This window comes from Microplitis mediator, chromosome 3, assembly GCF_029852145.1.
Source record: "Microplitis mediator isolate UGA2020A chromosome 3, iyMicMedi2.1, whole genome shotgun sequence".
Taxonomy (NCBI): Eukaryota; Metazoa; Arthropoda; class Insecta; order Hymenoptera; family Braconidae; genus Microplitis; species Microplitis mediator.
The window spans coordinates 16,581,189-16,596,707 of record NC_079971.1 but is presented as its reverse complement, the minus strand read 5'-3'; the positions used below and the strand labels follow the sequence as shown (position 1 = coordinate 16,596,707).

Sequence of the window (15,519 nt, the reverse complement as noted above, 5' to 3'; positions counted from 1 at the left end):
ATAGTTGCAATACCACCCAGGGTTATTCGCGTAGGTTGCGACTAGTCGACCGGGGAGTGAAAATTGGAGGCTCGTCTGTCAGTCCCCAATTAGCGTTAAGTAGGAGTGACCGATAACCGAAGACACCCGAAGTCATACGGGGTGTAAGATTTTATAAACGGAAGCCGGAACGGAAAGCGGCACTTGTCACGAGAGCGACCGGACCGTCAAGACGTAGAAAAGTAAACTTGTAAGACAGAATAGACGCCATCAACAGACGCCAATAGATTCATCAGGTAATTATTTAATTGCGACTTGGGTTAACGACTGTGGAACCAAGCGATAATCATTTCCAAATTTTATATAAAATACCAGGTAGATAGCCGGTATTTCCCTGGCAAAATTACTGATTGTATTTGAAAAGCAGGTGGAGGAGAGAACGCGGGTTGGTGTGAGAGAAAGAGAGAGAGAGGACAAGTACCGGACAGGACCAGACAATAAAACACAAAAGAGACGGACAAAAAGGAAAATAACCGAAACCCAGGACGTGACCAGGACAAATAAAACGACGAGGACAAACCTGTGAAAATTGAATTATTGTAAAGGTATTTATATAAATTTATTCCAGGCCGGAAGCCGGAAAAATTTATTAAGTATTCAGTCGTATATCTGGTATCGTCGCGTCGAAATTAATTTGGGAAATTAACATTTATAAATTTGGCTAGAATTAAATTGAATAAATTAATTAAATTAATTGACTCCAGGTAGGTTGCCGGAGCTATTACGTAGTAAAATATTTCCAGGCAGTCGCCGGAAGTGTTCTAGAAATTTCCAGGTAGATCGTGTAACTCACGCACCGGAAATTATCGAGTCTAGTCAATGATCAAGTCCGCAGAACTAATAAATTAATTAATGAAATAATTATAATTGAATAAAATTAAAATAAAGAAAATTAATGTCTCGGGAAAAGAATAGATTCCGTAGTCAAGGTCACCGGTAGTGACAAGTCAAATTATTAATTAAGGAAATTAATTTAAATAAAATAATTAATCAATTAAATAAATCAACTAAGTAAGGAAAATAAATAAAGGAGATAAATGGAAAAGGGAAATTTAAGAATTATATCGTTATAAAAATAATCGAGTACTAGAAAGAAAGAAACGTTGATAAAGTTTGGGAAAAGTTATGGAATCAGAGGAAAATTAAAACAAGTAAAGGAATAAACAATAAATAATTAATTAATTGAATTAATCTCTTTAACCAAAATATTGAATTAATTAATTTATTTATTAAAAAGTTGTGGAGGAATAATTAGTCAATGGCAGGACGCCATTCATTTAAAATCAGTGTGAGTGTAAAATAGTCCAGGGGACTGAGTGAGTGTGTGTGTGTAAAATAGATCAGGATGATCAAGATTTTAGGAATTAGAAAATAAGGTCTCGCGAAGGTTAAGCGATTTTAAATTTAGTGCCAAAGGTAGTTGGCTAATAAGGTCTAAAAGTGTGTGTGTGTGATATGCCAAAGGTAACGGCTATATTTTAATTTTGCGGGTTATTAAAATTGGTTAAATGAATTATTGCGGGTCAAAAAAAAGGTTTATATAAAAGGTTTAAAATAAAGGTTTATATAAAAAGGTTTATGATAAAATAAGGTTTATAAAAAGTTATAAGGTTTATGTAAGGTATATAGTTATAAGGTTTATAAGGTTTAAAAAGGTTTATAAGTTACAAGGTCATAAGATAAAAGAGTTAAAAGGTTTAAATGAATAAAAGGAATAAAAGTGGAAAATTGAAATCATATTAATTTATTTATAAATTATCCTTCCTCATCCTTCTCTTACAATTAAACAAAATTACACCGACCCTGACGATCCAAGATCCGGCTCTGGGAGGCCGCTATTACTTCCAGTGGCGCCCTTAGTAAGGACGACCAGAGTAGCAGCTTAGCCCTGTTATAATTACGAATCTTCTACATCAGTATTTTTTTCTTTTTTGAAAACCACAACAAGTCTTTTACGATGATTTTGCGCGGAGTTATCGCCGACCAAAGCAAAGAACTTATATAGTTATCCAGAGTTAAATATCATTATATAAACTATTTTTTACTCAGGCAACTCCTATCGCGCGTATATAAATTTAAACACCCACCTTTTTTTGCTTTTTAATTTTTAACCATTCATTTGTACATACCTGTTATTTGACTTCGCTTAGCCCCGGGTTTTGCTTGAATTCTTAAAATCACGTTGCCATCTTTATCGACAGATACTGGTCCCACTTGAAGCTGTATCAAAAGTAAATTTAGATTAAGTAAAATACATACCCCGATTAGATTGAATGATTTAAATCAACTTTGTAACTATTTTATCAGATTAAATCATGAGTTTATGGTTAAAAAAAAAAACATTTAACGATTCGATTTCTTAAAGTAAGAATAACTGTCAATCTTTTGAATGTGATCAATATTTCTGGCAGTTTTAAATCATGGTAGGCCCATGATAGAAACACCGTAAACGTGTAAACATCGTGTAATCTCGGTGAATCTTCGGTGGTTACAGAGTAATTTTACCACAGTCAATACACCGAATTTTGACGGTGGTAACACAGTGGTTGCACGGTGTTACCCATCGTGTTCATGCAGTGTATCTGTGTTGATATCACGGCGTATTCATCGTGGCTACATGATGGATTCACGTTAGTAACACGGTGTACTCATCGTGGTTACACAGCGCGTCAACAGTAATCACACAGTGCATTCAGGGCAAAACATATAACTGGTTCCAATATAAATAATCAGATTGCAAAAAATAAAAATACTGACACCTAAATTAAGAACCAATCGTTGAAAAACACTGAGACCAGGTAAATTGCCCAGTCGTTCTTATCAGCTCTGCAACTACTCATCAAAATTCTCGTTAACGTCAAATAATTTTTAATTATAGAAAACTCTTAAAGTTCTATTATACAGGCCAATAGAATCGTCACTGTCGACCCAGTGTGACAATCGACTCGAGGTTGAAAGAGTAGGGATAACGTAACTGATCCCTATGACTCCTCAGGTATTGATCGTCACTTCGATCCGAAACTCTAATCAGTGGACATGCACAATTAAATAAAATTTTGAATTTTACTTGCGTTTATAAAATATAACATCTAACTATCTACTGATACACTCGCACATTTTATTACTCATAATCAAGGATAATAATTTAAGTTCCTTGTTTAATAAAATTTGTATTCAATTTTTTCTTTCTGCCGAAAATAAAAAATTAAGAGTATTGATTAATAAGCATGTGCAACGTGCTCAAGCTATTTGTATTGGAACCATTGCCACCAAAGAGCGACTCAATTATTGTTAAACACACTACTGCGTATAATTGTATGTAATCTAAAATTATTATACTCAGCAACATAGTGTTAATTTATCTATTTTTGAAGTGAAACTTCTTAAGGCACGGTAGGCAAAAATTTTTGTAGCCTCTTATTTTGTAACGTGAATCTTTCAACTCGTATACGTGAAACTTAGATATATATTTGTGTGTATGTGTACCATGGGAAGCGATCGATTAATTTGGGCAATCTACGTCGAACATCGATTTTTCTGGTTTCCGTCTTTACAGAATCAGAAGACACAGAAGTGTCTCGCGCCAAGTACACGTTCAAACACATGTATATGTGTGAAGTGTCATGACGCGAGCCTACTGTGCATCTATACCGTAGACTCAGTGGTATTTAGCCTCTCATTTTAAAAACTTCTTTAAAAAAAAATTTTTTTAGAAAAATCCCTTTTTTAGTCGAAAGATAATTGATTGCTCGTCTTAAAATTATGAAATTTAACCCATTTTAGTTATGAGAATCGATTTAAATAATTAAATTTAGCTAGCACACACACACACACACACACACACACACACACACACACACATACATACACTCGGACATCATTCTGAAAATAGTCAGAATAGCTTCCTAGGACCTCAAAACTTTAACATCTGGTGAAAACTCGACTTTCGAAAATCGGGGTGAAAACAATTACTTCCCAATTTTTCGAAAATCGTCGATTTTCTTAGCGGGAAGTTAAAAAAGTCGGTAATGTTCATTCTTACCATTTCAGAAGGTAAGCAAATTTATACTTTTTTTTTTTTGTTTTATCGTTGACAAGTTTGCAGTTTGTAAAGAATGTCATTATATGATTTTTATTAACTTACTATTTATCTATAGTCTAATCGATTGATAGAATAAATAAACGACAAATTTAAATAGAAAAGAATAAATTTTAAGCTATTATCTAGCGTTAATAAATCAAATTTGAATAAAATAGAAAATATTATAAATAACTTTTCTAATCAAAGGTTATAAAATTATTGAATATAGTATTATAATAAAGTTTAATTTTTTATGCTATTTTAAAAAAAAGAAAACGGAGATAAGTTTTCACTATATAGATATTTATACATATAAATATTAAAATTAAATTCCGTAATTTTCTTGAAGATCATATCAATGAAGATACAAATTTTGATTATTCAGATTTCTTCAATTGAATAAATGCCGAGTCGGGATCGTCAATATCGTGATAAAAAAAAAGAAAAATACGAAAAGAGGTTCGTGGAAATCCTTCTTTAGATCCTGTTGCCCTTCAAAATGATTTCTATCCTGAACTTCATTCACTTGGTAAACTGGATCAAATTTGCGAACATTTTCATGCTCGATTCTTTCCTTCTGAACGACCAATTAGTGGGAGATATATTAAATGCTGCAGAAACGGTAAAATTAATTTATCTTTACCAAAAAATTCAGGTTTGATTCACTCATTATTAACAACGAATCATATCGAATCGAGAGGTTTTATTACAAATATTCGTTCTTATAACGCCGCGTTAGCTATGGTAAGTGCAAAAGCTAAAACTGATAAGCAGTTAGGCACAAACCCACCGTGTAACCACCCTGGATCTACCGTGATTCCACCGTGTTTCTGCTCCCAGGGTGTTTCCAAGCTGTTTCCAGGGTGATTCAAAACCGCCAGGGTATAAAAAGAATTTCAGTTTTGAGCCCATTTCTTGATCCTTTGTCGTATCCTCTGTTATTTCTAGAAGGTGGGCTAGGTTGGCATCCGGGTTTACCTTTCACTATGCTTCAATATGCTCAGTATCGTATATCACTTAGATCAAATGATGATCTTATTCATCTCAGTCAAAAATTATATTTACAGTGGATAGTAGATATGTACATTCGTATTGAAGGAACTCGACTTGAATGGATCCGTCACAACCAAAGAACACTCTGCGTCGAAACTTATAAAGGTCTGTCTGACTATGTAAAAAATAAGGCCGAAAATCATAATGCCAGAGTAGGAAAATTTTATGTACTTCCATCTACATTCATTAACAGCCCTAGGAATACGGAAAGCAAATACCAATACGCTATATCAATAATTGGTAAATACGGAAAACCTGATCTTTTCATAACGTTTACTGCGATCCAGATTGGAAAGAAGTTACTGATAATTTACGACCTGGAGAATCAGCTTGGATGTGTCCTGAATTGATTGTTCGTGTGTTTCATCAGAAATTTAAAGAGCTTATAAATGATATAACCAACAAAAAAATATTTGGTACCGTTGTTGTTATCGTCTATACTATCGAGTTTCAAAAACGTGGGCTTCCTCATGCCCATATTTTGATTTCACTAGAGGATGATAGCAAAATTAAAGACCTAGATCAAGTCAATAAAGTTGTCAGTGCAGAAGTACCTGATAAGAATGTCGATAAAGATCTATTAGATTATGTAGAGAAAATTTTCCAAAAGATTTCTGTGAAAGAACATGTGAAAATCTTAACGGTTTTCCTGTTTGCCGTCAGCGTAATGATAAAAGGACTGCTGAAGTTCAAAGTCGCATAATTGATAACAGATGGGTAGTATCACACAACCATTACCTACTTCTTAAGTATAAAGCTCACATAAATGTTGAAGTTTGTACAACAGTTAAATATGTTAAATATATTTACAAGTATATTTATAAAAAAAATTCGCCTGTATAACAGCAAATATTAGTTCATCTAATCAATTTGATTATGACAAAATAAAAGCTTATTTAGATGCACGTTGGGTAGGATCTTGCGAGGCTTGTTGGAGAATTCTTTCTAGATAATTTCATATTCTTATGAAATGCATTATCAGAATCACACTGTATTTAGATTAGATTGTCATTTACCAAGCGAACAAAAAATATATTTTCAGGAAGGTAGTGAGCAGCAAGCAATAGATTTTCCAAAAACAACAAAATTATTAGAATGATTCAATTTAAATCAAGAAGATGATAAAGCTCATCAATGGTTGTACAGAGAACTACCAGAGCATTATAAATGGGAGGATAATAAGTGGAAACCACGAGCAAGGAGTGCCAAAGTTGTTAGTCGCCTGTACACAGTTAGTCCAAAGCAAATAGAATGTTATTTTCTGCGTCTTTTACTACTTTAGTTAAAAGGTACGAAATCATTGGAAGATCTACAAACTGTGATCGATACGAATTCTGTTGAAAGAGTATTATGCGAGAGCTTTCAACAAGCAGCGATCAATCGTGGAATAGCAGCAAATGATGGACATTGGCAAGAAACTATTGAAGAAGCAATCGACTCATGCATGCCATATCAAATCCGCCATCTTTTTGCAATTATCTGTGGAATTAATGTACCTTCTAATTGTCTTGAACTTTGGACACTGGTTGGTCATGCAATGAGTGAAGATTTTCTGAGAAATTATAAAGAAGACCAAGCTTATAATCTTTCTCTTCTTGAAATTGAAGAAGTATTATTGACTAATAATACTTCTTGCAGAGATCTTAGATTACCAACACCTACTAGAGTAATTATTCATAAATCAACTCAGGTTATTGATGATCAGAAACAGCTTTTCGAAAATTTGCTCAAGAGTGCTACGAATGATCAACGTCAATTCATTAGTGCCGTGATATCCGCTATACAAAATCCTCAAATGTCGAATATCTTCTTCTTAGATGCGCCTGCTGGTTGTGATAAAACGTATGTCGAAGGATGTCTTATAGCTTATGTAAAACATCTCGGAAGTCATTGTATACCTGTCGCAATAACAGGTATAGCAACAAGTTCATTAGAGAGTGGTCGTACAATACACAGTCAATTTAAGCTCCCGATTAACTTAACGCATGAAACGGTTTCAGGCGTTACTCGCAGTTCTGCTTTAGGACAGCCCTCGCAGATTTGAATCACGGTGGAAACACCGTGGAAGTGTGAACACCGTGGATCCACCGTGGTTACACGGTGGGTTTGTTCCATTTCACCACCGGGTATACACAGTGTATCCACTGTGATTACGTCGTGTATCCACCGTGATTCCACGGTGGCTTGACCACTATATAAAAAATGCTGAGCTATTCTTATTATTGATGAAATAAGTTCAGCACTTTCAGAGATATTAGCAATACTTAATCGTTTTTATCGAGATATTTCTGATGTCGATAATAGGGATAAAATTTTTGGTGGTCATGTCGTTCTTATGTGTGGAGATTTTAAACAATGTCTTTCCGTCATTCCTCATGGACTTCGTGCTACAACAGTGGAACACTGGTAAACTTCAATCCAATATGGAAATCAGTCAAAAAGTTCGAGCTACAACAAAATATGAGAGTTAATGAAGGTGGAGAAGAATTTGCAAATTATATTCTTGAACTTGGTAATGGTACACTTATGCAAGCACCGGATATGGGAACAGAGTATATCATTAGCAGACGTTTGTGTGGTATAGCAACGCCAATCAAATTTATATATGAGGGACAGGATCTTTTGAGTGATAGTATTATCGACTCCGCAATTCGGTGTCCACAAACGAGTATTGCTACAGGATGAATTTATAAGTACTTTCAACGATTAATTCAGTTGAACGTGTTTACTATAGCATAAATAAAAGTAATTCGAATAATTTGTCCGATGAATTAAAATTTTCAACTGAGTTTTTAAATAGTATAGAAGTTTCAGGACTTCCAAGGCTTAAATTAATATTAAAAGTTAGTGCTATCGTCATTTTAATGAGAAATATAAATACTGCGAAAGGACTTATTAAAGGAACTCGCCTTTTAGAATAATTTCTTTATTTGTTGTTGTTATTTTAATATATATGAATGATATTTCATTCATATATCCTTAGATTGGTGTTTTATTTTATTTTATAATGAATTCACTGGCATACCAATCCCATTCAAATATTTTATTTGTAATATTTCGCTAGCCCCTCGGTGCTAGCATCTTCAAACTCATGTGATGATGTTTCCATATTTATCCTTTAGTTTCCTTCATTCCATGTTTAATGCCTTGTTTAATGCCTTTAATATATATTAAAATAACAACTACGAATAATTATACAAGGCATTAAACATGGAATGGAGGAAACTAAAGGATAAATATGGAAACATCATCACATGAGTCTGAAGATGCTAGCACCGAAGGGCTAGCGAAATATTACAAATAAAATATTTGAATGGGATTGGTATGCCAGTGAATTCATTATAAAATAAAATAATTTCTTTGTTCAATAACATGATTGAATGTTTAAGTCTCAGAGGTACGAGTCGTGAACTGAATGTTTTGATTCCACGGATTAAACTTTCAGTATCCCAGTCAGTTTTACCATTCGAATTCGAACTTTCACAGTATCCAGTAGCATTAGCTTTTGCATTAACCGTTAATAAAGCACAGGGACAATCTCTCAATAAGGTAGCAATTTTCTAATTAAAAATACTCATTGAAAGGTATTGAAAATTATTTCAATTCTTTTCAGTCTGAATACTTTCTAATTCTTATAATGGAATTCAAAAGTATTGAATAAGAATTCAATCTTTCATCATTTCAATACCTTCCAATTCCAAAGTGGAATTCGAAAGTATTGAATAAGAATTCAATCTTTCATCATTTCAATACCTTCCAATTCCAAAGTGGAATTCGAAAGTATTGAATGGGATTAAATTTCTTATCATTTGAATTTTTTTCAATTTTGATGTGGAATGCAAAAGTATTGAATGGGACTCAATAGTTTATGATTTGAATACTTTTTAACTTCCCGCTAAGAAAATTGTAAATTTTCAAAAAATCGGGAAGTTATTGGTTTCGGTCCGATTTACGAAAATCGAATTTTCACCAGATGTCGACGTTTTGAGGTCCTAGGAAGCTATTCTGACGAATTTCACGATGATGTCCGAGTGTATGTATGTATGTATGTATGTATGTATGTATATCCGTACGTACGTATGAAAATACCTGTATCTTTTGAACGGATGAACCGATTTTGAACTTTAAGGTGTTATTCGACGCGGATTTTCAATATCTTGAAGCCATAAGAAAATTGAGCTTGATCGGTAGGGCTCGTTCAGAGATATTCCAAAAATAAAATTTTTTCAAAAATGTTTTTTTTTGGATAACTTTTAATGTGCTCGATGGATTGATTCCAAAATAGACTGGGCTCTAGAGCTTTATAAGCCGCGTCGAATGCCACCTCAACCATCAAAATCGGTTCATTCGTTCAAGAGAAACTGTTGTCGAAAGAATTAAAAGAAAATTTATTTTTTATTTTTTTTGAAATATCTCAAAAACGACTCGATAAATCGAATTCAAAATTCGATCAGCTTTAGGACTTGATAAAACGCGTCGATTGCCACCTCAACCGCCTCAATCGGTTTATTCGTTTGAGAGATATCGTTGGAGAAAAAATGGTGAAAAACGTTTTTTTTCGAAAACAACAGCACACAAACGTATTTTCGAGCTCGAAGAGCTCGAAAATGTATTCACAATAATGTTTTCAAGGTTCTTGAGCTCGAAAACAGCGGGAAGTTTTGGGGCTGGCCCGCAGGGTTAACTGACAGACCGATTTTTAATTCTAGAGTGGAATTCAAATATATTGATCAGGATTAATTCTTGTATGTCTTGAATACTCTTCAATTCTCAAATACAATTTAAAAGTATTCAATATAATTAAAAATTTTATTATTTATAATTTATTTCCATTTTTGAGAAAAAAAAAACCCGGGAAAAATAATGAGGCCGCGTGATACGTTGTATATGAGCGTGCCAGACCAAATCTGTTGACCGAGACTATAAAAAAAAGTGCACGGCCGAAGATTTGAACAGTACACCTCGCGCTTTCTAAAATAATATTTTACCAGTCGACCCAATGATGTTTTTTGAAAATGAACAATATTTCAGTTTCTATATGTAATTTAAATCTCTTGCGCCTTATATATCTGATGATGAAAAAAATTGTATAACTACGTTATCGAATATTCAACTTCAATGTTCCCTCGTTGATTATTAACTATTAATTAGCGTGGTTCGCGTTGAGATAACCACCCTCATTCATCGTTATCAACTCGTTTTCTCCTATGGAAATTTATGATTTCCAAAAAAATGAAAAATGATTGGTTTCACTCCAGTTTTTGAAAATTGAGTTCTCATCAATTTTTCTCGTTTTAAGTCATGGGAAACTATCCTGATGATTTTAACTAACTTACTAACTGATTTTTTTCAATCCTACACATAACCCGAAATGGGAACTATTTTGTTATTGAAAAAGATTCAGAAAGATTCTAAAATGTGAATTCATTTTAATTTATTTCAATTCAAGTCATAATTGGAAATATGGAACTATTTTGGTATTGAGAAGGATTCAGAAAGATTCAAAAATGTCAATTAATTTGAATTCTTTTCAATCCTAGACGTGATATAAAATATGGAACTATTTTTAGTATTGAGAAGGATTCAGAAAAATTGAAGATTCTCAATTTTTTTCAATCCTTCACGTGACCTAAAATGTGAAACTATTTTGCTATTGAAAAAAATTCGTTAATGTGAATTCATTTTAATATATTTCAATTCAAGTCATAATTGGAAATATGGAACTATTTTGGTATTGAGGGAAATTTAGAAAGATTAAAAACTGTCAATTCATTCGAATTTTTTTCAATCCCACACATGACCCTAAAATTCAAAACTTTCTTGTTATCGACGGGGATTCAGAAAGATTAAAAATATCAATTTATTCGAATCTTTTTCAATTCTTTGGAAGTTCAGAAATTCTTATATTATTTGTAGATTTAATATAATTGAAAAGTATTAATTTTTCATGTCCAGATGAAAACCTTATGAAATAGGATTTATTCAAAAGTATTTAATTCTTATCTATTTCAATACTTTTAAATGAGTATTTTTAATTAGTGAACTTATGTAGAAAAACCTGTTTTTCGCATGGTCAATTGTATATACGAAATTAATGTGGAAATCTTTAATAATATTGTTGGTGATAAGCATAAATCATCTACAACTCTTGATTGTGTTAATTTTAAAGGTAGTATAATAGCTGATCATAAAATTATTGCTAATAGATTAAATCTCTACTTTATTAATAGTGTAGATCAAATTATAAATGATATAAATTTTAATCAACAAGTTTCTGATTCGGTTGATAGTATTATTGTAACTACCCAGTAAACACATTGACGTAAATTTGACGTCAGAGTGACGTTACGCTATGTCATCATTTACGTAAGATATAAGTCACGAATGAGTCAGGTGTGACTCATTATTTCCCACTTTTTTACGTAAGATTATGATGTAAAACTAATGACGTATGCATGATGTAAATGTGATGTCTGTGTGACCTTCTATGACGTCAATATGACATATGGGTGATGTCAAAATTATCAATTCGGAAAAAATATTTTGAAAAAGAAAAAAATAAAATGAAATACCGAATTTTTGATTTGATTATTACTGCGCGAATGCATTGTGAATTCTGAAACAAGATTAGATAACGTTAAATGATGAAAAAATCCTGGGCGTCTGCTGGGTTCGAACACGGCTCCTCTTGGCTGGTAGTCCTGAACGTTGCTCACTGGTCCACATCACGAGAGTTCAGATCTCGAGCTTAATTGATGTATTTAGAGTGAAATGCCGGAAAAGACAGAGTTAATAAGTTTTCGTGATGGATTTTTACAAAATTTAAAAAACTCCATGAACTTATATGAAATTTTATAGAAGCAATATTTGTCGACCTCGATGATAATTGTATAAAATTTCATTAAGTTTCATCAAATTTTTAAATTTTTTGTTGTGATGTGAAATTTAAAAAATCTTATATAAAATTTTGCGAAACATTAAATAATTTCACAAAATCGTATGAAATTCAATCGATTGAAAAATTGTGATACTAAACTTTAAAATCATAATAGCAAAAGAGTTCAAACTGTCGTTACATTTTCTTTGTCATCCTAAATGATATTTTCGATATATCATTTAAACAAATAAAGTTAATTTTTTTATGCTCACGCTAATGTTTTAATCTAAAACGTCTGAATGATCTATTATCGAGTTGATCGATTACTTTGACCCCAAAAATGTTCGACGTTTAGTTGTTATTTTTACACATTTACACATATTTGAAAATTCATTCTATGATTGTTTTATTTCAATAAATAGATGATAAAAATCTATGACTCGGACATTACATCAGCATTGCGTAAAATACTGACTTGTCACTGATGTAAAGATATGATTTAAGAGTGACATCCACATTACGTATAACCATGACTTTGCTACTGACATAAATGTATGATTTTAAAATTACGTCATTATGATATACGGATAATGACTTTATTACTACATAACAATGTGATGTAGATTCTATGTCAAACGTACGTAATACATAAGTCATAACTGTGACATCGTACAAGAGTCATGCTTACATCAATATGATGTCACAAGCTTTACATCATATTAAAGTCATATAGAACGTCAGATTGACATCAAATTCACATCAGAAGTCGTGACATTGCTATGACCTACGTATGACGTCAAAATAAGGTCATGTGTTCACTGGGTACCCTGTTCAAAAAATCTCATAGAATCCAATAGATTCCCATAGAGATTTTATAAGAATGAATGAGTTCTATGAGAAGTGTTATACCCGAGTAGAAATGCCAGTTAGGCTTGCCAAAAGACCAATTTAGACTGAATAAGACTTTCAGAAATACGGCAAGCCTGATTCGGACCTTTTTCTGGCCTCATAATAAAAACCAAAATACGGCAAGCCAAATTCGGACATTATGGTATTTGCATGAGGAAAACCAAAGCTCGAAATGCCAAAAACATTCCAAACTTGGTTGCTATTGGGGGAAGGTGTGGCATGGCATTAGTGAGGAATACTTTTGGAATTCCTGACTGATATTTAATGGTGATGACCAAATGCTTGCCGAAGTCCGGAATTCCAAATCAAGTAGTTAGTAGGAAAGTGAATGGCTGAGTTAACTTCGGCGTATCTTCAGAAATTGATACTGCTGCCTTATGGTGGTTACCGAAGGCTTGCCGAAGTCTGGTATGCCAAATCAGGGTCCGACTAGAATTCCAGTGCGACATGCCAAAGTACCAATTCGGGATGCATGAGGCTTTCCGAAATACAGCAAGCCTAATTTGAACCGTATCCCGTCCTTATGAGGAAAATCGAAACTCGATGTACCAAAACTTTTCCAAACTTGTTTGTAATTAGGAGTTTTCGGCAGGGCGTAAAAGTTCAGTGAATCTTTGAAATTTCTGCCAAATTAGAAATAAATCGGTCACGTAGTTTTTAAATGGCAGTGATCATGGACTTTGAAAAAGTATAGTTTTGAGAATAACGCCATTGAAATTTTAGAAGAAAAAAGTGGAAATTTTTTTTTCTTTTTTTTTTCAATTTAAGGGAGGAGGGGGCGAGAATTCCCCCTGGGGCAAGAAGGCCTCCCTGAAAACTTGATCAAAAAAAAATTTTTATTTTTAACTTAGGGGAGAGTGAGGCAAGGGTTGCTCTGATTGAATTTTTGGAAATATATTCTGAAATATTTAACTATAAGAAAAGAAAAATGAAGAGAAAAATTTAAAAAATCAATTTGTCAAAGGTGCGAGACCCTGACCACCTCTTAAATAAATTCAAATTTTTCCGAAATTTAAGTTTAAACAGGCTCTTTCGAATGCCGCAAGAACCGTCTAGATCGCTTAATTTAATAAAAATTTGAAAAATCCAAAAGTGCACGACTCATAATGCTCATTTATTATAAAATAATAATAAAAAATGGCAAGAAACACGAATAAATTTAAAATATATACAATTTTCATTCATTAAAATTTGTTGTTGTTTTTTTTTTTTTATTATATTAGTATTTTTTTTATAATTATAAAAGAACTTACTCAAAATATCTCGATTAATAACAAAAAAAATATATGTGAATTAAAAAAAAAATTTTTTTAAATTGAATTGAAAAATTTCAGGCTTACCAATTAGCAACAATAAAAATAAAAAAAACAGCTGTACTAAGACGGTAATGCGCAAGCGCCCCTGGTGGAATAAATGTACGTATAGATATATCACCATCCATGTTAATTTGACATGTATACTATAACGCAAAAATTATACGCTAATCTTTGCGCTACAACTTCGTTCTCTGTCCTTAGCCTCCAGTCTCGATACTAATAGGGCGCCAGGTAATTTTTATCACTGGAATCACCAAACCAGTAAGTTACGAAAATTTTAATAATTTTTGATCTGTGGAATTATTTCATAAACCACGCATAAATGAGGTGGATAATTTTTGATCTGTGGAATTATCACCAAAACCACGCATAAAATAAAATTCAAAACTTAAACTAAAATGCTCAAACTTAATAGCAAAACAAGACAGAGACTGGAGCACTAAAAACAGAGTTACGGTATGCCGTGGTGTCGCTCAGTGTGTAGGTTTATGGAGAGAGGGAGTGGTCCGGGTTAAATCATCCCAAACTCGTGTAAATTATTAAATGATTTGCAATTTTTATTTAACAATAAAATAAATCAAATACTAGAACATAATACAAATAATCTTACTCTCTATAACAAAATACTGAATCCGAAAAATACAACGATCCAGTAAATCCGAACAGCAACTTGGCATCTAAATGATGCGCGTCAAAACCTTATAACTAAATTAATTAAAAATAATTAAATAACTGGAGCCAACCGATACTCGAATAGTATTCGGTGAACGGGAACCATAATCTTAAATTTGTTACTCTAGCATACTTGCTGTAGCAAAAATCGTACGACTAACGTACCCGGATCTCATTTTTGACGTTCATTAGGCAATAATTAACTTACTGACTAACATATTCCCTATAATTATTTTATAAAAATAATATTAACATTAGATCGCGAACCTGACTCAAAACTGTAACTACTTTCTCATACTTTTCACAAATCTTATATCTTTTCTTTAACTAAAACCGTAGCATAATACCTCAAGATTCTAACTCAAACTCGATTAATTATTTATAATAATTATCTCATACCTGATTACTGATGAATAAAATATCAAGTAACGTCTCACACTGTTTAAAGAAATACTTCTGTAACGATTACTCCAACCTGTAGCTTTCTGAAGCCTCACTCCTGAACACGTCTGCTCGCTTCGAGCGACCAGAGTCGAATCCCCTACTGTACTCCCCAAACTAAAAACATCATC

At 32.7% G+C, this 15,519-nt stretch overlaps 1 protein-coding gene across 1 annotated transcript in view; it reads right to left on the bottom strand.

Annotated features, from left to right (window-relative positions):
• Positions 1 to 15,519, bottom strand: part of LOC130664428 (UPF0235 protein C15orf40 homolog) — a 69,571-nt gene that overhangs the window by 36,955 nt on the left and 17,097 nt on the right. Inside the window, exon 2 of the mRNA XM_057464290.1 lies at positions 2,169 to 2,259. Coding sequence (XP_057320273.1) covers positions 2,169 to 2,259 — 91 coding nt within the window. The remainder of the gene's footprint in view (positions 1 to 2,168; positions 2,260 to 15,519) is intronic.